The sequence below is a fragment of the Argentina silus genome, assembly GCF_951799395.1.
Source record: "Argentina silus genome assembly, chromosome: 1".
Lineage (NCBI taxonomy): Eukaryota > Metazoa > Chordata > Actinopteri > Argentiniformes > Argentinidae > Argentina > Argentina silus.
The window spans coordinates 2,850,808-2,875,940 of record NC_139655.1 but is presented as its reverse complement, the minus strand read 5'-3'; the positions used below and the strand labels follow the sequence as shown (position 1 = coordinate 2,875,940).

The 25,133-nt window shown below is 41.9% G+C and overlaps 2 protein-coding genes across 14 annotated transcripts; one reads left to right on the top strand and one right to left on the bottom strand.

Annotated features, from left to right (window-relative positions):
• Nucleotides 1-275: 275 nt before the first annotated feature.
• Nucleotides 276-7,407, bottom strand: gcm2 (glial cells missing transcription factor 2). The gene is made up of 5 exons (XM_083680135.1): nt 7,023-7,407; nt 6,047-6,299; nt 4,874-4,986; nt 4,445-4,570; nt 276-1,743 (listed from the first exon to the last, which is right to left on the bottom strand). The coding sequence occupies exons 1-5, from the start codon at nt 7,116-7,118 to the stop codon at nt 808-810; spliced, it is 1,524 nt and encodes a 507-aa protein (XP_083536261.1). The 5' UTR covers nt 7,119-7,407; the 3' UTR covers nt 276-807.
• Nucleotides 7,368-25,057, top strand: sycp2l (synaptonemal complex protein 2-like). Of its 13 annotated transcripts, none has more exons than XM_083680029.1 (34): nt 7,596-7,887; nt 11,446-11,546; nt 11,842-11,926; nt 12,060-12,084; nt 12,170-12,255; nt 12,565-12,653; nt 12,982-13,016; nt 13,374-13,516; nt 13,685-13,737; nt 13,996-14,041; nt 14,171-14,263; nt 14,470-14,530; nt 15,151-15,299; nt 15,415-15,475; nt 15,599-15,638; nt 15,951-15,984; nt 16,386-16,438; nt 16,714-16,774; nt 17,902-17,951; nt 18,444-18,477; nt 18,562-18,834; nt 19,446-19,575; nt 19,800-19,870; nt 20,022-20,076; nt 20,443-20,559; nt 20,854-20,924; nt 21,098-21,155; nt 21,275-21,376; nt 21,460-21,569; nt 21,757-21,851; nt 21,962-22,061; nt 22,672-22,730; nt 22,932-23,007; nt 23,532-25,056. In XM_083680029.1, the coding sequence occupies exons 2-34, from the start codon at nt 11,476-11,478 to the stop codon at nt 23,544-23,546; spliced, it is 2,601 nt and encodes an 866-aa protein (XP_083536155.1). In that variant the 5' UTR covers nt 7,596-7,887; nt 11,446-11,475; the 3' UTR covers nt 23,547-25,056. The 13 variants fall into 13 exon arrangements, with proteins under 13 accessions (XP_083536159.1, XP_083536157.1, XP_083536155.1 ...); XM_083680034.1 differs by lacking the exon at nt 7,596-7,887 and having other exon boundaries at nt 11,038-11,546; nt 18,562-18,664; nt 18,785-18,834; XM_083680033.1 differs by lacking the exons at nt 7,596-7,887; nt 11,446-11,546 and adding an exon at nt 7,368-7,424.
• Nucleotides 25,058-25,133: the final 76 nt, after the last annotated feature.

Genomic DNA, 25,133 nt, shown 5'->3' with positions numbered 1-25,133 from the left:
CAGCCCTTTTGACACAAGCACATCCTTTTTCTCTGAGTGAGGGTGTGTGCGGGGTGAATGCGTGTGCGTACGTGCGTGTGTGTGTGTATGTGTGTGTGCGTGTGTGTGCGTGTGTGTGTGTGTGTGTGTGTGAGTGTATTATGTTTCTCCCGGCTAACTCTAAGGTACACAGTAAATGTGTCATAGCTATGTTTGTTTTGCAAGGTCCTTAAAAGGGTTTGGAGTGAATAACAGTGTGATCTAAACAAAGTCACAACAACGTGCACAGTCAGATATATGTTTCAAGTTTGTGATGGGAGCTCAGTGAATTTTAATGGCACATAAAATGTTCATAAACTAATGACAATCCTTTACAGTTCATAAACATTTTGCACAACATTTTGTTTTGTGGACAGGTCTTGTCTGTAGGAAATGTGCCATCAATACGATATGATATTTTGACAGACAAAAATACTTTAAGAATACACTGTTTTTCATACAACCACGTCAACTGACATCTTATTTACTAACTGCTTGGTGGATTTTCCTTTTGTAGGCACCAAATGCAAACTGGGAAATGTTGGGAACACTCAGTGTGCATAAACACTCAATACGGATTTCATGTTTACAACATCATCATCACTTGCGGCCTAGATGCATTATTAACAGCTCACATATAAATAACAATAGATATGTACAAACCTGATAAAAGGTGGCAAAATGTCTGTTCCAAGTGTTCTCCCTGTACTCTATACTACAATACACGACCATGATGTCACATTTTGTTTGGGCTTCATCCTCTTAGCTCTGTTGGTTAGCCATCAGTGTTCAGTATTCTCCTCCGTCGTACCTGAACGGATGAGAAACGCGCTCAGGGTAGCCATTGGACGAGTAGTTGCCGTATCTGTAGGTGTCATAGTTTTCAGCCCGCTCGATCTTGGCGGGCAGCGGCTCTTGTTGGTACGAAAGTGCCGACTTGATGACGCCTGCAGAATCCTCCGGAATCTTGAGATCGGAGTAGGCGTTTGGGGAGCCGTCCTCCAGCAGGGAGCTACATGCGGGGAGCCCCTTAACGTCGTACAGGTTATCCCCGTACTTGACCACTGAAGGCTTGGGGCAGGGCTGGTACGACACCTTGGTGGTGGTGGTGATGATGGTCTGCAGGGCGGCCGGCGTGGCGGGGGCGGGGCCCGGGTACCGACAGGGGTACTCGCTGTTGTAGTAATGGTGGTTGGCACTCCCTGGCAGCTGCCCATGCCCGTACTCACCCCGCTCCCCACTGTAAGGCCCCTTGCCCAGGATCTGCTTCCAGCTGTGGTGCTTGGTGGGGGTTTCGTAGCCCCCACGGTCATGCCCAGTGAGGGGGGTGGAGGCATGGGGGATGGAGGTGTTGCTGCTGGTGCCCAGACCTGAGCTGACCTTGTTGGGCTCTGAGACCTCTGTCTGGGGGCTGCTGGGGTCCTTATAGAGGGCCGTGTATGAGCTTGACCCCAGGTAGCCTGGGACAGCAAAGTCGTAGCCACAGGGGGGGCGGGGCATGTACAGCCGGTGGTTGGCTGGCTTCTGCAGGGCGGGGGGGGCCTCCCCCAGGGTAGAATGGGGGTCGTAGCCAAACTTGTAGGGCTCGGGGTTCTGGAAGGGTGGGTAGTGCTGGGTCTGGATGGGGAAGTTGGACTCTGAGATGATACTGAACCGGTCCGGACCCTCCATACAGGACAGCTGGTGGAGGTTCGCGAATGGAGCGCTGAGGTCATATCTCCCCGCCTGTCGATGAAATACAATTTAAACTTACAGGTTACTCACCAGTACTGAAGTACTAACATTAGGAACACACTCCTTATTTTTAGATTTTGGTTGTGTAATAACAAAAACAATGCAGTGTAATAACAGTGTAATTACTAGGTGCAGGCCTACTGTGACTATGTGTTAATACCATAGTACTTGAGTAATAGCATCATCATCATCATCAGGAATCACTCTGGCCCTGAATCAACCCCTAGCCCCTAACCTATAGACGCTGTAAATCTGAGTGTATTGGATAAGCAATAGTTTATTGCTCTGCCTTGCTTTCTGATATGGTTGTTGGGTCATTTATTTTGTTTGCATAAAGCTGAAACCAATTCAATCCTCTCAGGTGTACAGGAGGGGTGGGGGATTTTGGATTCAGGGGTACAGAAAAAATTGAGAGAAACAACATACTTTAAGAAAAAACTGTTTCTAAGGGAATCATTCACACATCCCCTCTCAATTAGGAATTTGACCTTAAACTCTTTCTTATATCTGTGTAATCTTTATATTCGTATGATCTCGTCTCATGTACTGTGCATATGAATGGTGTCTTCAACAGAGGGGTGAGTTTCCCGAAAGCTTCCTGGCGTACTTCTTGAAGTGACTCTTACGAGCCTTCAAAAAAAAAAAAGGAAAAAAAAAAAGTAATGTTTCCTTCTTCTAGCATTGTGACTGCCAATGGCCCCTGGTCCGAGCATTGATTACTATCTGATGGATAGATGCAAATGTAATGCCTTCGGAAGTTCAAGCGGGGTTTTCCGTCGTAGGCCTACTGTAGTACTTAAATTCATTGATGAATGACATCTGCAGATCACTTGTGGAGCAGCAAAAGAGACTCCTTTGGTGAAATTTGCTTAAATGTACACATTGACAATACACCACAAACATATACTGTAACTAACCAGTTTCAATCTATCTAAACGTTATTAAACGTTTTTACATAAACATGGACGTCGGTGAATATCTTTATTTATTTGGAGCATATTATTCTTTTTCCAGCTCAGCATAAAGTCTACATTTCGGATAAAGCGCTTTGTGTATGTCTATGTCTTTATCAACATGATTATGATAGCCCACTCTGTGATATAATTTCTTTCAATTTTTTAAACTAACACATCGCACAACCTTGAGGTTGTTGCGCACTTGCCTGTCAAAGTGCGTGCCTCAATGGCGCGTTCAGGAGGAATCCTTCCCCAGGAGATTTGTTCCTCTAGCTCAACAGCTAGAAACGGCATTTTGTCGCACTCTGAACTACAGATGGACTGAGTGGGTACATTTTTGACAACTTTGCTAATGCCCCTCCCAAAAAGTCATATTAAATGAATCATTTGATAGATATGATCAGTTCATGAATCTGATTTTGTTGTGATCATCCTCGCGCGGCATTCCCTCCACTATGTGTTCTAACCACGTCCGTGCGTTTCATGTCTCTCTCACAAATCCGCAGACAGGCTACTACATCCAAGAAGAAAAGGAAGCATGCACATGCTGAAATCTGAAGTCTACCAAAATGTATAGGCCTACGAAATATGCTTAAAACCCTGAAATATAATACAGCATATCATAAATGGCGGAAGAATGTCGAAGTGGAGACGGTGCGAATGCGATAATGATTGTAAGCATCTCCTTGGCTGTAATCTCATTGTAAGCATCTGTAGCGCGAATGTATTGATACAAAGTTGTGCTATTTCTAGGCAGGCGAAAACGCAGGGTTAACACCTTAAAAGCAAAGTGTGTTTATCATAAACTCGCTGGCAATCGGACTATTCGAAATATGACTTAAAAATATCGAGGTCATAACAGCGGTGTCCTCTATGGGAGTTGCGGCCCTGCGTGCGTCTACACTGGTCTAGAACGATTTTCTCCGCTATCGGGTTTCATCTATAAATGTACTAATCATAGATAAATCATCAAAGATAAATAATAAACAATCACTGATTATACAGTATAGTAAGTGATTCTTGAGAGTTATTACTCCCCTATTTAATTTTCTTCTTTTCTCTGATTTATGCATTAACTAATCACTGCCTCTCATTTGTGACATCCCATCATGTATTAGTTCGCTCTACTATTGATTGTAGGACCACGTGATGTCACTGAGCACCACTGCATTTTCGTCTGTTCTCTTTTCTAATTGGAAAACTGGATGCAGGTAGACATGTAATGTAAAGCTGACATGACTCCATTCTCTATACACAAACATTATGCTCCACACGATAGGCTACATTTCTATCTGAATGTTTTGTAGAGAGCTGACATGACTCTATGCTCTATACACAAACATTATGCTCCACACAATAGGCTACATTTCTATCTGAATGTTTTGTAGAGAGCTGACATGACTCCATGCTCTATACACAAACATTATGCTCTACACAATAGGCTACATTTCTATCAGAATGTTTTGTATGCCCCCCCTGATTGTCTTGTCAATAAATACACCTAGGAGCATGAGCTACCATGTGAGGAGTCCACCTTTTACTTTTACAGAGAACATAAACATTAATTGTGAAGTAATATAATAATAATATATGCCTTTCATCCAAAGCGACTTACATTGCAGTGAGGGCATACATTTTCAGTATATATGGTCCCAGCAGGAATCGAACCCCCAACCTAAGTGTTATCAGCGCCATGCTCTGCTAACTGAGCCACATAGGCCTTATGTATTTCTTACCTCTGGTTCCACTAGTCTCCTCTTCTGGGAGAAGTGAGGGGAAGACATCCTCCTCTTCACAGCACTCCTCCTGGCCTCTGTTTCTGACTTGCTCTCTGGCCTGGGGTGGTCGTGGACGCCCTTTGCCTGCAACAATGGGCAAGACCACAGATTGTCAGAAAATATGTGCTTGCATGATGATGATATTTTAAGGTTTTTTTTACATTTTATTTCTAGATAATCTAGCCTTATGATGTCTGGTGTACATTTGGCACTAAATATCATGAAAAACGTTGTTTAGTTTTCATGCAATCCTTACGTAAATGTTTTTTTTAATTTTTTATTCAAACCAACTTATGAGGGCTCAATGCATTTTGATTACACGTCATATTCCATTGGGCCAACAATACAGAGAAACGGAGCACCCCTCTCTTAGACTGTGTCACAAACCTGAAAGAATATGGCTTTCCCATCGATCCTCCAGAAGTTAGTGACCGGGTACCCACTGTGTCCTCGACACGGCATCAACTCCAGGACAGAGTTGCAGCTGGGACACAGCTTCTCTGGAAAACAATCACCAACACAGAAAAACAAAAAAGACTGTTTTAACACATGAATATATTTTTGATATATTCATGAATTACATTTTCTTGTCCATATCGCACAGGATTGTTTAATTTGATTTGTTTATAAGCTTATACTTTGGTCTAGTATAGATACCTTTATATTGTACTTTTAGGGGGTAGGCTACCATTTATAAAACCTTTTTGTCTGTGAATTCATATATACAAAAAGGAATACGTTGTATTGATTAAAAAGGTACAATTCTGTAACAGTAAAGACAAATAGAACTCATAGTTATTGTAATATTAAGCCTTAGGCCTATATTATTTTAAATCAAACAAGGATCTTTGCTGAAAGTTTATCATGCCAATTTACATTTGTTTTCTTTTGTCTTTAAAATCAGAACAACAATATCTCATGTTCTTCTAAAAAGCATTGTTTTTAAATTGTAAATAAAAAATGTCAATTCATTTAGGCTAAACCAAATTGAATAATCAAAAAGTAAATGGTAATTTACAACGGAAACGTTATGTGTCTGTAGAATCATCTGAACACACCCCATGTTGTAATACTGTGGGCAATATTTCGTGAAAGAAAATGCTTGTATAATGTTTTTACATTTTAGCTTTAATAGGCTTTAATAGGCTTATCGTGGTAAAAGCGTCGTAGGCTAGCTGTATTGTTTTGTGTCTGTGGTATCTCAAGGTCATAATGACGCTAGGAGAGGGCCTCAGACATTATTCCTGACTTCGATTGAGGCAGGTTTAACTAGTTTACAGTGAGTGACAGGCCAACAATGCATAATTAGTCGGACTTTCATTTCCTGAGCTCATTTCGTAATTGTCCTCACATGAACAACCATTTTACAGTAGCCTATATTTCACATGTTACAGTAGCAGTTGCATTGTTTATGCCTATGTTTCTTGAACTGCATGGAAATGACAAATTGTAATTCCTTTTTTCGTTTACTTTGAGATGCACAAGAAAGAGTCTATACAATATGGGTTACTATAGCCTTGAGATCCTTAGGGCTTTTTATTGTGTAATGCGTTGACTCACTTTGCTGTTTTTGGCGTGCTTTGTCACAGATGGCCGGTCGGAGTTGGAGTTTGGTCCCGTCCGACAGCGTGCAGTTCCGGGCGCAGACCACGACGCCGAGGCAGGACTTTTTGAGAATTTGACAATTGTGGTTGTTCGTGTTCCGCATGGCCCAACCGCTCAGGTGCCGCTGCGCGTTTTTGTCTTCGCCGTTGTAGATGTAACGAACATACCCGTCAGTCCACTCCTGGAAACCATCATACTGCTTTGTATCCTGTGAAAGCAAAACAGCAAACAAAACTATTATGTGTGCTTTAAAGATGACCCATGATTATCCACCTAAAATGTATCATTAGTTCAGATCATTGACCTAATTTGGCTAATGATGCATAATAACGTCACTTATTAGGCCTATTACATTTTTTATATTACATTTAGTCGTTTAGCAGATGCTCTTACAGTGACTTACAATAAGTACATTAATTCGTATAAAGTAGCATAAGTGAGTCAACCAACAGTCACAGTTCTAGAGAAAGAGAAGAAAACATGTTTTGAAAAGTGTTAGCGTATGTCTCAAGTCCAACTCAACTCAATGAACTCTCGTTTCACTCTTTCGGGAATAGAGGTGAGCAAATTAAAAAGGCACAGCCTAGGCCTATTGCCTAAAATCCAAGTTATTAATACATGCTAAGCAAAATAAAGTTTGAAATGACATCTGGTGGTAGGCTGTTACAGATACAGTGTGGTTACGTTGGCTGACAAATAACGAAAATATGCGTCTTTGAAACACCAAAATGTGCGTTTTGGAACTGAAAAGCCATGCTGAAAATCGAAGCAGTAGTTTATTCGATTCAACAATAGACATTATTTATTATATAGTATAGATTTCATGTATATACTCTAATGCACTTTGTTGGATATCGAATATGGCACGCAAAAGTAAACCGTAAAGTAGCCTATGTCTCTGTATGAATTGAAAGCAAGACTGTGACGTTACCTGAGGGAGCTTTGGGTCGTTGATATCCCATGTTAACTTCATACCGAAGGAGCAAACACAGTCTGGGTCCTCAAATTGATCAGACGACTTTGACATCTTGTTAGATTTTCAACCGTTGTTCTTAGACTTCACCAGTTTAAGACCATTAGCACAGGTATAGTCCCGCAGCCGCGCGGCACTGCAGAGCCATCGCATGTGAGATCACTTTTTGTAGTAAGCTAGGCCAAAATAAAACGGAAGTTGGCTGCAAAAATCGAATTAATACTGTTGTTTTTTGTGTGGAAATATGTCCAAACATAGGCTTACATGTTCTTTGATTTTATTTCCTTTATCTTCTTAGCGTAAATCCACGTTTCCCCTGAGTCCTGGGCAGTGCGTGACACGAAGCCACGGAGTCGTCAGGTAATGACTACCAGGTAGGGGCTGTGCCGTCTATGTAAGGTAGGAGGAGGCAGGACTAGAGAATCTGTCTTCTTGCCTCCGTTCTGTTGAAGCTAAGCACCGTGCACTTTCAGCTCACCTGACCCGTGACACTGACCTCCACTTAGCCTGTACTGCGTGTCCGTTTCTCTGCACTGCATTCATTGAAAATGATTAGTCCACACCTTCATCATCCTCATTGTTGTTTACACGCACGCAGAGTGAGACATTTTATCCAAGGCCGGATATGGCAAACCAGAGGGATATTTGTGCTTCCCTGGTTTTTCGATGATGCTTGCAGTTTTTAAGAGGAAAATACAGATGATGTAAATTTCAAACCTGCTGGTTAAGAATTACTTCTCCGATTTCCTACGTCAGCACATATTGGTGTGAATATCGGAGGGTGAACTAAACACGTTTCCACGGTTACACAACGAACTGTCAGGTAGGTAGCCTATCTGGTGATCTATTTGCAATCATTAGGAGCTGTTTATGTGTAAACCTGAAGCCACGGACTTGTAGCCATCACACCAGTCCGGGGTGAAAATTCACAACAAACAAAACATTAATCACGACATTTGTTCTATTACAAAACTACTCTGTTTCGTAACTCTTAGCGCTCTTCAATGAGTTTAATTCTGATTCGTTTTGGTTGATTCCTATATTATGGCCACAGTTTAAGATTAGTTCGAAGTTATTTCAGTGGACTACAGGCCTATATCCATTTCCACATTTCGCTCGTGGCTGTAAGAAATACATACATACACACGTAGCCTTTTCCCCCCGATTATCAATATTGGTTGGTTGGTTTTAAAATGAATATGCTGTCCATCTAACAAACAACAGTTCATTCTTTCACGACGTTTGTTTATCGAGTTTCTTTATTCACTGCCACACAACCGAAGTTGGTGGCAGTTGCTTTCAGTAGGCTACAGTGTTGTTAAGAAACTCTGGTATTGTGCATAGACATAAACAAAACGACAAATAGACATATCTTTACCAACAACTTACAAGGCATTTTGGGAAACAAAACAACACAGAAGTCCTAAACACTGTGTAGACAGTTGTCTTATCAACGTCCATCGAGATTTAAACCATCAACAATCCTTCAATGTGTTTTCCTAAATAGCTGTAGGCTAATCATTTCAAACCACCAAATTGTTCTCGTCTTTACCTATAAGTGTTGTACAATGGAAATTCGTCGATTGTATCTGTCTGCAAAATAAACACATATGCATGCCATCGCGCCAAGGATATCATTAAGCTTGCATTGAACTGATGATTTTGTAACCAAGGCAGAAAAAGTCATGAAATGATTCATAGGCCTAATATCAATTCTGCATACTTTTTTCCATCCCTGAAAACAGGCCGATTAGGCTACAGTCAGTCAATGTGTCGAACAGGTGAAACTAGGTCTATAACATTGGTGAAATTAGCCTACATGAAATAGGCCAGGTGACGTTGTGAAAAGGCTATTATAATGTGGTTTGACAAATGCATGTGTCGGCTTCCATCATGCAGCGATTTCAAAAAGCCTCTATCCAATTTTTGGGGGATAATCCTGATTCCCTACACAGTGCACAGGGTGAATCTTCCCAGGGATGTTGTGTACTGAGTAGAAACATAGCCTATTCGTTCGGAATGCCCTGCAACATCATCAAACTGTGACACAAGTGTATTTCAGTCACTCCACAACAGAGACAAACAAAAAAGATATTCGCCAGACATTTATGCTCAGTAACTACAGACAGTATTTTAAATGAGATGTTGCACAGCTAGCTAGCAGGCTACGTTAGATGCTGTACTACTAATCTTATGTTGACTAGCCAGTGAACGTCAGTTACATTTTAGCACTATTTATGTAAGTCACCTTTAATATTAGAATACTCCTCGCGAAAAATGCTATACACATGACTTAACATAAGCTGTAGCCTATTGTTCGAACAATGCACACTGAAAATATGACAATTTATTTTGAAACGTTCCCGCAATCGTTGCTCAGCTGTACCAACGACTGTTGAGTCTGAGAAGACCTGCTCCATTTCCTGTATAGTGTGCACCTGTTGTCCCCTAGGGTTACGCCCAGGTTGCAGGTCACTTCGAACCGAACATTTTCGTTCCCTATGGATTGCAATCTCGCTTAAAGTGGCTGAATACCCTGTGCGGTGCCCAGCGCAGGGAGTAACTGCCCGATTGAAACGCACCCTATGTCGACTGTTCGTCCCCTTATTGATGTTTCTCTCTTTTTATCTCACAAACACTGAGAAATATTTCTGAAATGAAAATTGTTTTAAAAGTCATACGTTGGCTAAAACCCTTAACGAAAATGAACAAAATCGATCTGACTGTTATTGTCTATCCATGCAGAAGACCATTTATGTTTTTTTTAAAACATTTTCGGGCTGGTGTGAACTAATTACTAATTAGACTCACCTGTGACAGAATTGGCTCTGTCAGATGCTTGACGCACACCGCTAATTATGAGTGTAAGTTTCTTTCATTTTTTAGCAATTAAATGCTGTTTTTAAATCAACGTGGTTATTGACATGATAGTTCACGATTTTACTATAAAAAACATGGTCAATTTGATGACACGCATTTGTAGTTTATTAGGCTATGGAGTTGATTCAAAGCGAAAAACATCCTTGGATAGAGAAACCGTGCCTTATTGCTCAGCGAAAGGTCATTGCTCAGAACCACCACACTGACGCAGTTATGTTATATTTCATATCAGCTTGAAATCACTTTGGAGGATGCGTTCATCAGTAATGACGTTGGAGCCATCACTGCTGCTATCCTTAAGGAGAAAAGCTCCAAGTCGACGGTCATCAGATTGAACAAAGTCGCCAGCAAGGTAGCCCACTCTGCTCTTGCCGGATAGCATCATCCTCTATACAATCCTATGGACAGATAGGCTACATGACAGTCTCCGACTATCAAAAATAAAAACGACCCCGCCAAGACACAGTTTGTAATAAAATCCTGTTCTTTCACTCGCTCTGATTGTTCCTCTGGTAGGTGTCGTCTTTGCCGGGTGTAACGCTGTTGTCAAATGTGCCTTCCAAAATATAAATAAACACACTTTTAATTAGGCTACTCAAGGAGTAATGAATTACTTTGCAAGAGAAATTTGTCGAACCAACACAGTCAGTAAAATAAGGATTTTATTACAAACTGTGTCTTGGCGGGGTCATTTTTATTTCGATACATGGCAAAGTCTTGACTTTCTGTCCATATGACTGTATAGAGGAAGATGCTATCCGGCTAATTGTGCCCCTGCACGGTGGGCTTTTCACGCCATTACCAACAATTTAAATGATAAACTTGACCAAAGGCCATTGTTCCATAAGAAATCTGCTCGCCTAAAGTGTTCACCTTTGTCCTCTATCTGCTGTGTAGGAAATGGACAAAAATGTGTTCAAAAATGTCACCCTTCTATTGAGAGCCGTTGAGAATATATCCAAAAGTAACGCGGACTTCATCAAAGAAATTGCCAGACAAGGGCTCATTATAAAGATAAGTGTCTTCACTCCAACCACCTTTTTCTTTGTATTTTGTATTTTTTTTCGCTGTCCATAAAGCTAGGCAACAGTAAGCTATTTCACGTGGTGGTCTTTTTCACAGATGCGTCAGTGGGAGTAAATAAACTAGAGGTTGAACGGTGGAGGAGACTGCTACTGTCGGTCTGAATGCAAATTAATATGAGGCCAAAATGTATCAGTTAATTTTTCATTTGCAGGTAGAGCATGGTATTTTTTCCTACTCTCTGTCATCCCGATTGGTCCAAAGGGCGCGTCTCATTTACATTACATTTATGACATTTAGCAGACGCCTTTATCCAAAGCGACTTACAACCAATACATTTGACTAAGTAAATGAATCATCTATCCATCAGTCATTATAAGAAAAAAATATTTTATGCTAGGACCAGGGGATATTGGCAGTCACAATGCTAGAAGAAAGGAAGATTATTATTATTATTATTTTTTAAATGTATTTACAGGAGAGAAACTTGCACAGGGGGGTAGTGGGGATGAAGAGGTCTTTAGGAGGGACAGTTAAGATGCCTGACGAGATGGGTCTTCAATCTACGGCGGAAGATAGGTAGTGAAAAGATAGATAGATGGGTAGTGTCTCAAAAGAGTAGCTTCCTCTCCTCACCTCCTTCCCTTTATCTGCACTGATCTATAAGGCTGAAGGTGACGACAGCATAGTGGAAGCCAATCTGCGTTTGCCTGTGTAGTTCTGGCATCAGTGCAGATGAGGGAAAGGAGACGAGGGGAGGAAACTACATGAGACAATTGAGATGCACCCTGGTTGTTTGAACCAATGGATTCAACATCTTACCTTGTGTTCTCCCCGGTGTTGTTCCTCTCCACATGGTGGCGTGGTTTGATAGAGCTATGGAGTTTGTGAGGATGGAGAGATACAGAGGGATGATGAATCTGGCCAGCCTTGTTGAGGAGTTCTATGATTTCTTCCTGGTAAGCATATCTATAACTACCAGTATATACATGTATTACAATTAATTTGCACGATACATTTTCCAATGGAAATTGCCCTCTGCATCAGACAGCCAATAACCAGCACTGATATTCTCTTACCCCCCTTTCCCAGGTGATGTGTCGGAGTTCTCTTGAAGGTTTGTTTCTTATTCAGCTTTTTTGACATGATAATTCATTATTTCTCTTTAAGTGCTGGTGATGATGTGTGTTTTGGGGGAGCAGAGAGAGGGCAGTTGGCCTGCATTTTCCTGCTGCAACTGGGATTAGTTGTGACGGACGCGGTGGTGGCGTTTGGCCTGAGGCTGGAGGTAAGGCACTAACCTTTTTTTAGAGGCAACCTTGCCAGAGGCTGCGTTTGGTCAGTGTTTTGTATCATGAATAAGCCTTGTGAGAAACCTTCTGTAAGAATTTAGTTCACACGTTTTGTCAGCAAGCGTTTTATTATAATGAACGTAGACTTCATGGTGCTCAGTGAAACACCTCCAAATGTTTTTAATGTATTTTTGGTAACAAGTGGACACTGTGCAATTCAAATGGCTACTTTAAACTGTCTTCGAATTGATAAACCACTGTCAGGCCTAATATTTCCCCTCTGAAACTTCTGTGATCTGTTCCAGGCTGTGAGGACATTTAATTCGATCCTTGACATGACGACGAGAGAGGAGAGAGCAAAACTCAGCGTCTCTGAAGATCACTGGCAACTCCTGTGAGTTTCAGTCATGCAATGCAGGAGTTGGGGCCAGGATGTGGAATCTGAGATCATAGTGCCCTCTAGTGGCAGTTCTCTGTTTTACAGTAATAAACCTCATTATTACCAGTCAGCTCCTCATCAGGGCTTTGATTAACTGAAACACGTGTTTATGTTGGGCTGTAATAAAAGCTTGCACACGCTGTAGTTCTCCTGGGGGATGGTTTACCACACTATATGGCTATTCCCCTAGTTTTAGTATACATCAGAAGATATGCGTAAATCCACTATAACACAAAATCCCAGGCATTGTACTCCAATTTCTTTTTCTCTTCCTGTTTTCCAGTGAGCAGTTTGCAAAAGTGATTCTTCACGTGGGTGGTGAGTCAACAACAGATGTTTCTTTGCTTAAAGTGGAGGTACCAATCTGGGATTGGTACATCTAATTGTGTACTTTAAATTGAATGCCATTCTTGAAGAACGCTTTGTTGTTGTTTGAGTCCCAGATTGCCCCTTTAATCACAACAGCACATTTTTTTTGATCTCTTCTCAATTTCAAAATGTTGTTTCCATAATGAAATGTACCGTGTTTTGATGGGGATTGAGTTTGATATTGCCATGGATGATAAAGGATCAATGTACCCTCCCGTAACCCTCATCTTAACGATAACAGGGGTGGACCCAAGGTCAGTGTCCAATAGCAATTTGATCTTTCTCCGTCTTTGTTCCCCGTGTCAGATTATGAGATGCAGGTAGGCCTATCAGAAGCGCTCTGCCGTATGACAAAGAAATCATCCAGAGAAGAACTGGCCAGAAAGTGGTTTGCCAACTCCTTCTTTGCAACATCCTTCAATGCAATACGGGATAGAGAATTTGAGATTGTAAGTCTAAGTAAACTCTGTAGTAACTGTCGTAGATTCTAATTCTTGATATCTGCTAGAAGTGAATTTGCTGAAAAGGTGTATTTTGTCATTTGGGCTCAACAGTAACACATTGTAAAATGTCATACTTGTCAACACTCTTCTTTTTCTATTTTTTTCTTTAAATAGGATTGTAGAACCTTTCTAAATGAAGTGAATACTTACTTTGGTGATGAAAGACGGTGAGCCCCTAATTAAGTTATGTGCATTTCCATCACATTCCAAATTTCATGATGTTTAAAAAGGAAATTAAAATATAGAGGTTTGACAGCAGGGATGAGTCTAGGTATAATTTATTCCATTCTAATAAATAGCTTTTGCAGCGCTGATCATGTAATTTTCTTTGGACCTTTTATAAAGGGAAAACCTCTCTCTCTTTCTCTCTCTCCCCCCCTCTCTCTCTGTCTCTGTCTGTCTCTCTCTCTCTCTCCTGATCTCAGGGTGTACACCTTCCCTGCCATCAGAGTCTTCCTGGAGTCCACTGAGGTAGGCACAGCAGATGTGTTAGTGCTGGGCTGGAAGAGAAGCCTTGACACACAGTGGCTCTCCAGGACCAGGTATGGGGACCCCTGGTCTGAATTGATTTAACTGTCCAATATTCCACATTCCAATCAGCTTTTCAGACCAGAGGATGAGAAACTGGAACAGTTCTGGATCGACTTCAACCTCGGAACATTCTGCATTAGCTTCTTTGTGAACGACCCAGAGGTTACATCAACTGGCCACTCCCCTCCCCGCCAGACACACAGACACACACACACACACACTTCAGTTACAGTATAATTTCACCAACCTTTACATTTATTTACATTTTACCAACCTCTCCTCCTTTTATGAGTCTAAAACTAATGTTGCAAAGTAGGTGCAAAAAGGTTAGTTTGTGGTTTCTTATCTTTCACTCTCTGATGATACAGGGGACGTTGTGGGAGTCAGTCCATTTGAATAAGGACCTGGTCTCTAGCTACAGTGTGCGAGGTCAGTGGAGACGTCTCTCCCTCATACCTTCTCTGTAGACTGTCCGTTTACATTTGACATTTTGCATTTAGCAGACGCCTTTATCCAAAGCGACTTACAACAAATACATTTGTTTAAGTAAGTGAATCATATATCCATCAGTCACCATAAGAAAAAGTAATCTTTGCTCGGACCAGGGGCTATTGGCAGTCACAATGCTAGAAGAAGGAAGAATTACTTTTTTTTTTATTTCATTTTTTTTTTACAGGAGAGAAACTTGTACAGGGGGGTAGTAGGGATGAAGAGGTCTTTAGGAGGGTGAATTCTCCTTCAATACAGTATGTTTAATTTAGCATTAGGTTTGAATGTACATTACTTGTTAGGCTATTGACGTAGGGCTTACGATGTTGGTATCTCTGCCTCAATGTGGATATGACCTTGATATGGGCCTCTGTGGCTCAGTTGGTAGAGCATGGTGCTAACAACGCTTAGGTTGTGGGTTTGATTCCCGCTGGGACCATATATACTGAAAAATAAGCACTCACCGCAATGTAAGTCGCTTTGGATAAAAGCGTCAGCTGAATGGCATATATATTATATTATGCCACTACATCCCATCATGTGCCCTTGTGCTCCACCAGACTGCAATGATATGACCATTCTCACGGCTCACTTGACGAGTCCCATAACACACAACAAGACAAAGGGCAGAACAGTCCAGATCGTCTTTGACTCCCAGCATGATATCATGGACGCTTCCAACAGGGTCTTTGACACCAGAACACTAATGGTAACCCTGACATGACCATGTCACTATCGGTAACCCTGACATGACCACATCACTATTGGTAACCCTAACTTGACCATAGAATGTTACTTCACCAGTACAACATGTTTTTTCCCAGCTGAGTCCACCACCTGAGAAACAGCCCCGGCAATCAAACATTATGGACAACTTGCCCTCAAGTAAGTTCAGCTCCTTATCTTCCTTATGACTGACACTGTAATGATCTATACCGTAGTAATGTAGTCTACAATAATATATGAACCCAAATGAATGGATGAATGTGAGGTGTTTCTATGTTATAGGTTTCCAGAGTGTGTCATCTGCAAGGAAGACATCCCCACCGTAAGTACAGAGGGGGCAAACTGCCAGTAAGACTCTGATGTTGTGTGGAAAATACACCTGTGGAAAATAAACCTGTGGAAAACAAACCTGGCTCAGTTGGTAGAGCATGGAGCATAGCATTTAGTATACCACTCACTGCAATGTAAGTCGCTTTGGATAAAGGCGTCAGCTAAATGGCATTTTATATATATATATATATATATATATATATATATATATATATATATATGTATATGTGTGTGTGTGTGTGTGTGTGTATATGTGTATATATATATGTATGATGGGTATGTATTGTTGTTGTTTTTATCACAGTTCCTCTGCGATGGCAACTGCAGGCAGTCCTTCGGTAAGCAATACCGTAAACATGTACAGTAACAAGTATGACCCTTGACCCTATTCAGTCCCTCTCCTTGTGAAATCTGATATTGAAACTAACAGACACACATTCAATTGGAGTATTGCCAAAGCAACACTTTATTCAGGCCTGATAATTGATTCTACTCAGTTGGTACTACTTTGGTCTCTAAGAGTGAGCCTTGTTTTGAAATGTGATTTAAAAAAAATAAAAATAATAATAATAATAATAAAAAATAAAAATAATAATAATAATATATATATATATATATATATATATATATATATATATATATATATATATATATGTGTGTATATATATATGTTTTTGAAACAGAGAGTGAGTGACTTGTTCAGTCCTATTGATTGTTGAATGGCGTCTCTTCTCCATAGACCCCTGTGGTCAGCCAAAGTGGCAGTCGTCTCATTGAGACCCCACCACCTCAGTGAGTACTGTATGCACATTTCACTGAGACCCCACCGCCTCAGTGAGTACTGTATGCACATTTCACTGAGACCCCACCACCTCAGAGAGTACTGTATGCACATTTCACTGAGACCCCACCACCTCAGTGAGTACTGTATGCACATTTCACTGAGACCCCACCGCCTCAGTGAGTACTGTATGCACATTTCTGATGAAGTTTTTAATGTGGAACTCCTTGTGTAGGCAGTGTCATGTGACTATCATATCCACTTAAACCTTATTTTATATTTCCAGGGAAAGAAGTGAAAATGCAGTGAAGGATGTCTTTATGATGAAGGACAACTCAGACACTGAGGTTTGCATGTGACAAACCTTTCTCAATGCTTTCAATCAATGATTAGTTATTTCATGATCGTATTGAATTAAACCAGTTGATTCAGCACTATATGGCTTTTCAATACACTGAGTAAGCTTAGTTCAATGACGAATTTGTCTGGTGCGGTGATCTGTCTGAGACCGTGAGACGGTTAGATATGATGAAACCCTGCTCTCTAGTGGAGAAACAAGGAATAACAGCTTAGGCAGAGAATGATAATGCCCCATGATGTTTTAGCATCACTTTGTTTTGTAGCATTTGACTGCTTCCAATGATGTGTGTGTATGAACCCTATGTATGACTGCACCAGGTCACTGTCGTTACTGAGACTATGAGAGCCACGTATACAGGCTTGACACAGGTCAGGAAGACACAGCCCATTTCATTCTTGTCAGCTTTGAGGAGCTACCAGGTCAGTTTGTATAGAGTACTATAGAGATGCATTGGACTCGTTATTCAGCTAAAATATAATTCAGCCGGTCGAATGCCAGACCTCTTTATCTGTCTAAGGGCAGTGAAACGCACTCAACCACACTAGTTCCAAATAGGAACTAAACTTCAAAGAAAAACCATGGTTAAATATGTATTGGTGCTTATTCTTTGCTCTTTACCAAGACTCATAGGGGTAAGCCATATACAGTGCCCTCCATAAGTACTGGAAAGAGGAATCATTTTGTCTTCTTATTACAGGTATACTCCAACAGTTTGGATTCGAAAGCAAACAGTTACTATGGCGTCAAAGAAGAGATTCTCAGCTTTAATTAAATGTTGTTGTTTTTTTCAGATTGTGTTCACCATTTAGAAAGTTTTTTTTTTTTTTTTTTTTTTTTTTAAACATACTCCCCCCAGTCATCTTCGGTTGTTGTTGTTGTTTTTTTTGGGGGGGGGGGGGTTTCCCCTAACTTTCCGCTTTTTGGTCCTGAAAATTCCCTAGTTGCTATGACAGTATGTTTGGGGTCATTGTCTTAGTATGGAGCTAAAAGGAGACAAAACACTTCCTCTTTCCAATACTTATGGAGGTCACTGCATCTAGTCAGTAACAGTATTGTAATATTGTTACCACACTTGATGCTGCTTGTTGAATTTGGGTCTGTGTCTATGTTCAGGTGGCCAGAGGGCTGGCACGGTACTTCAGTCTGTCTGCCTCCCCCAACGGGTAAGGGCACGTTCCCCAGCTGTGGCACCTGTACTCATTTGCCTAAAGTTGGCCTATAGTATGGCTAAAATTTACATTACATTTACATTTATGGCATTTAGCAGACGTCTTTATCCAAAGCGACTTACAACAAATACATTTGTCTAAGTAAGTGAATCATCTATACATCAGTCATCATAAGAAAAAGTAATCTATGCTAGGACCAGGGTCTATTGGCAGTCACAATTCTAGAAGAAGGAAGAATTATTATTATTATTATTATTTTATTTTTTATATATACAAGTACAGCTACATTGAGATCTAGCCATAGGAGTATCTGGTATTCTTTAAGGCCACACTCCATACATCTAGAGTACAGTGCTGTCTCCTGCCTGCCGATGTCCTTTGCACACAAGTGTATTGTACTGCACTCTGTTAGTCTGGTCTACTTGTTTATTACCTGTTAATTTCTTCCATTTGTCACAGCTACTTTTCTATTTTTTCCTGTTGCAGGGCCTCCCAGTCCAACTTGAAAGACATGAAAAAGGTTTGATTCCTTACTTGAGTGTAGTGTGAGGGTACCACTCTGTCTGAAGGGTAATAATCCAGGAAACCTTAATTTAACTCATAGCAAAGAGCCAAGAGATCCCCCCATGGTGAGGCTGGCAGTGGTATGGCCCAGGGTAAACATGACTACACCAGGAAGAAGACCAAGACCAAGAGCAGATTGAAGAGTGAGCATGCCTCTTCCCACCTCCTCCCATCAAACCCATTCATTCAGTCTGAATGCTCTGAGACTCGCTGGTCTGGGAAACACCCCCCTGTAGCCCGTGTGCCCTCTCCTCTCCCTGCAGTTCTCCCGATGTCCTCCCCCAGCAGTGGAGACAACTCACCTGGGGTCAAGGTAACAGACCGCACTTAACCTTTCTGTCCTTTGTTTCCATCGTTTCCCATGTTGGCCCGGTCCTGGAGGACCCACAGGGATGGGCAGGCCCCAAGCCCAGCACTAAAACATCTGATTCTAGGACACCTGACATCTTCAGAAGATGTGATGCATCTTATGGCTGTTTAACTCATCAACTGCCACTAAGACATCTGATTCTAATAGTCATGTAATCATGGTCGTCAATCTTTTTTTCAATATGTATTTTTTTAGGGCATTTCTGCTTTATTGGGATAGAGACGGCAGAGGTTGACAGGAAGGATGGGTGAGAGAGAGGGTTAGGATGACATGCAAGATATGTCGAGGGTGGGAATCGAACCAGGAACCTTGCGATTATGTGGAATGCGCATTAGCGTGCCACTACGCCACTACGCGCCCCATGGTCGTCAATCTTGACCATAATTAGTTTAAACCCCTGCACAGTTTTTGCCCTTTTAGATCTAGTTGTATCTTCAGACTCTGGGTTTGTGATGCCATCTTATGGCTGTTTAACTCACTAAGTGCCAAAGAGATCCCTGAACACTCACCACCTATAGTGCCAAGTGTTTTATTTACTCACCCTCTTTCATCAGCTGTCCTCCCCAGCACGGGAGTCCCTGGAGAGCACACCCAGAAAGAGCAGTGCAGAAGAACTGTTCGACAAGCTGCAAGAGGAAAGTCCGGAGAGTCCTTCCCCATCCAAGCTGAAGTTCATAGATTCAGGTAAGCGACTGTATACTGGACATTTGTCAGTAGGCGAATGTCTTCAAGACCTAATGTTATAGACCACACACTCCCCCCCCCCCCGTTTTCCCTCTTTCATTGATTTGAGTGTCTTGAAAAGTGTTTAACAGATTAAATGTATCATGATTGAGTTTTGACTTGGTATACAGGCCATGTTAGTCCAAATCATGGACATGTTTCTTCACGTTTTGACCCCATCTCAGGTCTCCATGATGTGTCTAAGTTGGACGACTCTGTGTTTGCCAGGCAGGAACAGGACACTTCCACCTCTAAGGTACCTCAAGATGTGAGACATGTTCTGTAGTAGACGAATCCGTTCCCATTCCTAAAACCTCCCTCAACCGATTCATGAACAGATACTATTTTACATTTCAGAAAGTTGTTCTGTTGTTCTGTAGTGGGCTTATTATACCAGTGTATTTCAGGTCTACAAGAGACAAGAGGCATCAACTACTAGGAAGAGGCCTTTTGAAACCACAGGTTTGGATCGGAAGTCACTGTAATAATACTACACAATTAGCTGACAGTGCACGTGCAACCGAATTGAGATGGTAAACTCACTCCTCAAGTTCAAATATCGCCACTCTTCCATCGAATTGTTAGCTTTTTCGGTGGCATAGCTGGATTCCATTGGGTATTTAGGAGACAGCGGTCATGTGTGTTGACAATACAGAGGCTGCAGGATCGAAACTCAAGTGGAGGAACTCGAAATGCGAGGACTGTTCGTAGCAACTTGACCTGGGTTCCACACGTACTGTGAAAGTTGGCATTCAGTAACCAGTAAAATGAGCCTAATTCTTTGGACTGTGGGTCATGTGATCATGTTGGTGCCCTGTCCTACTTCAGGGCGTGCAGAGAGAACGGGGACTGAGATCAAGCATGCAGACCGTGAGCCAGAGAAGGAGCGGGAACCCCCAGTTTCAAGACCCCATGTTCACTTCAGCAGCGTGGAGGAATCTACAGGTAAAAGAACCTTGGGTCCTCGGGCTAATCTCAATAGTCTGAAGTGGCTTCCTCTCCTCTTCACCTGCACTGACCTGAAAACACAGGACAGGTGAAAGCTGTTATGGTGGGTGACTACCAGGTAGCCTTCTTGCTTGCACTAGTGCATCTCACCCACGCCAGTGTAGATGAAGGAAAGAAGACAAGCATCTGAGGATTATTGAGAGGCACCTCTGTTCCCCTCCGAGCTCTCTAGAGCCGTGTTTCCAAATCATTCATGGACACGTTTGTTTTTACTCTGTGATCTCCCCTCAGATTTCCCTGATGTGGCTGAGTTGGAGGACTCTGGGTTCCACTGGCAGAAACAGGATACCTCCACACCTCAGGTACCTGGGACTGCATCCGGGAGACGTGACAGACAGTGTATACAGCCGTACAACTGTAGAATCCCTCTTCCTGTCCCTAAACCTTCCTCAAACACTCCCCTCTTTACAATATTCCATGGAATTCTATTGTCATTTAGTGTGTTCATTGTTCTGGTGGTTCAAATGTATTCCAGGGCTATGTTTCCAGGCAAGAGGCATCAATTCCTAGGAAAAGGCCATCTGAAATCACAGGTACTGTACAGATTGGAAACCCATTTACAACACACTGGCATGTCCAGTGACACTGGACGACATTGGATATGACTGGACACTGTACTAAGCCTACTGTTCTCCACACTTGTGTACCCCAGGGCTTTCTGAGGGGGCAGGGGCTGAGAGGAAGCGCGAGTATGAGAGGGAACTCCCAGGACTGAGGCCCAGAACCCTCTTCGGTTCTCTGGGGGAAGCTACAGGTGCCCTTGCTGCTGCTTTCTGCCCTTTTCTCCTCTCAGTAGCTCTGTTGCCTAACACGGTGACTGTGTTTCTTCCCCTGCAGAGACGATGACCAGAGCTTTGACTGAAGACATTGAGTCTGACGCTGAGATGGGGTCTGAAGTCATGACTGCTTTCCAGTCCTTTAAAACCCAGCTGAGAAAGCACTTCTCGGTGACCATGCCCGTGCACAAACACAACTGTCGACCATATTGTATATGAGACCTTGAGTTCCAAAAGTACATTTCAGGAGTCTTCACTTCATGGGAGAAATGGTGCATGTTGATACTGTATATACTTGATCAGGCTAATACTATTTGTATCGATCAATGCCAATTCCCCCACATACCTTGCTCTCTAGTCCAGATATAAGAGGATCGAGGCCAGGTCCCTGCAGTCTCTGACAGACTGTCAGAAGAATGTCACCTCTCTCCTGAGCACTGTCCACCACCACAGGTAACCCACAAACTGGACCAAGCTTAGCCCCCCCCCCCCCCCCCCAACAGCCCCTCCCTGCCTGTGCTGCGATTGGATGTTGCTACTATGAGCGTGTTCCCTGTGTTTAGGCTGGTCCACCTGGAGCGTTTCCAGGCCACAGTGGTGCAGGAACTGGGCCAACTGGAGAGCAACTGTCTCACACTCAAGGCCATTGAGAAGGAAACTGTGGTCTGTGTCTGGCTTCCTGTTCTATAAATACACCTCATATCTGTATCACTTTGACTACTATACTGTGACTGCCCTCCTGCTCTGTAATACACCTCCTATACACCTCTGTACAATTTCTCTCTGTATAACATTATACCTTCCTCATTCAGGCCATATAGATTTTTATTATGAGTTCTTTGCCAGATGTAACCGCTAAATGAAAAGGGAAGATTTAGAATGAATGTTAAGTAGCTGTTTGTCAGTGCTGCCTTCCACTAAGAGTCAGAATTGCCTCTTCTATAATGTGGCCACTGGTTGTGGTTTTATGATCATGTCCAACTCACAGCTAGTAGTGTTTGACCATCTACATTTTTGCCATTTACCAGTTGCTTTTATCCAAAGCGACTTACAAGTACATTTGTCTAAAGTAAGTGAATCATCTATACATCAGTCATCATAAGAAAATAAATCTATTGACTGCTAGGACCAGGGGCCATTGGCAGTCACAAAGCTAGAAGAAGGATAACTTAAAAAAAAAAAAGTATATTAGCAGTAGAGGAACTGTACAGAGGGGTAGTGGGGGGGTGAAGAGGTCTTTAGATCAGAACCGTCAACTCCTTTCTTGTTTCAGAACTTCTGGCAGTCAGAGTCTCGGTCTGTGAGGACGTTCTGTGACAGGCAAGAGCGGAGGTAAGCAGACCGATATTCTACACTGTATACACCAGTCAGCCTACTCTGTATACACCAGTCAGAATAAGCTTAGGCCATGTGCACAAGTGCTACGGTATTGTCACACCACACGATACGATGTCATCACCATTCATTCACTATGGGTTTGATACTGATTGGTAGATAGTGAACAATCTCCGTTGTCTCCCCCTCCCTCCCCAGGTTGATGTCATTTGGAGATCCCGCCGAGAGAGGCAGGAGCAGCATGTCACAGAGGGACGGGTCCACAGCTCCATCGGTACTCTATTGACACACTTATGAAGCCTCATACATTACGTTAGCGTCACACGTCGTCACTGAATACAACATTGACTCCCTTTCCAAACTATCAAAAATGTGAGAAGATTACCTTTGAGAAGCCATACACTGTAGACAGCAAGTCTAACTTGTAGTACAACTTTAAACTCAAATATGGATCAGCCACCAACAATTTTTAAATTCGCTGTTGATTTAGATAGAAAGAGATATAGGTGAAGAGAGATTGAAGACATGGGTGTTTACACGTTGTGTGTCTTCCAGATCTACACAATGCCCTAAGCAGGGCCAGGGAACCCAGGGTAACTTGTCGGTTAGTGATGTAAACCACCGTTTGGGGTCCCCTAGGACGGTGTATGGAACACACTGAACCTACCAACCTCACTGAGTCAGCATTCACTAAACCCCCTTGCCTCCTGGCCATGAATTCATAAGGGATAAGAATTAAGAATGCTGCACTTTTTCTTATGGCTGTGATGAATATGAATTATGCCTCTCTCTACCCAGGCCCCACCAAAGTAGAGAGCTGATCCTGACGGCAAAAGAGGCTGAGATCATGTGGAAACGCTTCACTTCATACCGGCGTTGAACCATGTGACTGTTTTTCATTGCTGTATTATGGCATGTTATGTTCAAATATCCACTCACTCACGCCATATAGAATGAAGCCATGTTTTGGCCACCATTGTATGAAAATAAAAGGACAGTTACAACTTCTGTGTTTAAGGAATGTTTTACTTACGCATATCAGGCAGCAGAGCAAGTCCATACTGTACTCTGGGTCCAGCCGTGTAGTCTGAACCAAGAACTGAGTTTTACATCAACTCTTGTAGTGTTTTACCTTTTGATCCATCACCCAGCCTTAAGCAGAATACATAGCTTTAACGTCATGTCTTATCAACCTGTATGGTATTTGGTTCGATAGTTCGTCATCACACTTAACTTGATCACTCACCATCACAGGATGTTGTGTGAACCAGTTCCTAATGGTTGGCCTGATTAGCATTAGCACGATTAGCTGTCTCCTAACAGTCTAAATCTTACATCATGAATTCTAAGTGGTATGTGAGGCCACCGAAACCCAGCAGGTCAGTCACACAAGGTTCATCATGCTATTCCCTTTTTCTGTTTTTCCACACAGTAGATAATAGCTGATGAATTTAATGGACTTTCTTGGACAACAGGCAATGCTTCAAACCAGACTTGTTTAATTTTTAAATACTTTTATTTTGTCTGTCTGTCAATCATAACCGTTCAAAGACATTCATTGATCAATGTTACTTGCATGTATCTGTGAATGTATAGATAATCTACGAAAAATCTCCAGGAAGATCTGTAAAATATTATTTGTTTTCTAAAGAACTAGTCAAATATTTACCGGCCTAGTCTGTACACTAAGACATTCTGATACATTAGTGATTCATATCAAGGTAGAATGTTCTGCAGTGGTTTAAAGGCATCTGTAGTTTAACAGTGATTGTGTGGTGAAGACAGTGGAGTGATATTGTGAGTATTATACTACTGTACATCGGGCTATTCGTAAAAGATAAATATGGCTTTATGACATGGTTTAACGATACCGAAGGAATAAAAAGCTTTGTTGAATTAGCTTATTGTTCTCTGTTTCTTAGAGTTTGATGTGATTTAGAATATATATATACCTTAGATGGATGGAGTTTTTCACACTTTCATTTTAACGCTTTGAACTGCAACGGGAACGGGCACGCATCATTCCCATGCATACAGTGTGATTATGATGCACGTCAACATTGTCAAGCTTCAATGAAACCAAACAAACAATTTTAATACAAAAAATAAGTACAAAGTATTCTATACAAAACGCAATACACACATTGATATCCCTGTTCTCTTCAGCTTTACATAGCAGTAGTGTCTCAGCATAGATAGATAGATTCTGGTGATTGTTGAAATCAGGAGTTGAATTCAGCGAGGTGAAACTTTCACAGCGTTGCAGATAGAAATGTAATATCTACAGATATCTACATGTTTTCCTATTCAACAGGACAGACACTCATACCTGTTCTACGCAGCACATTTCTATCTGAACATTCTGGAACGTTGCACCCTCTTGAACAGGCCCCAGTAGCC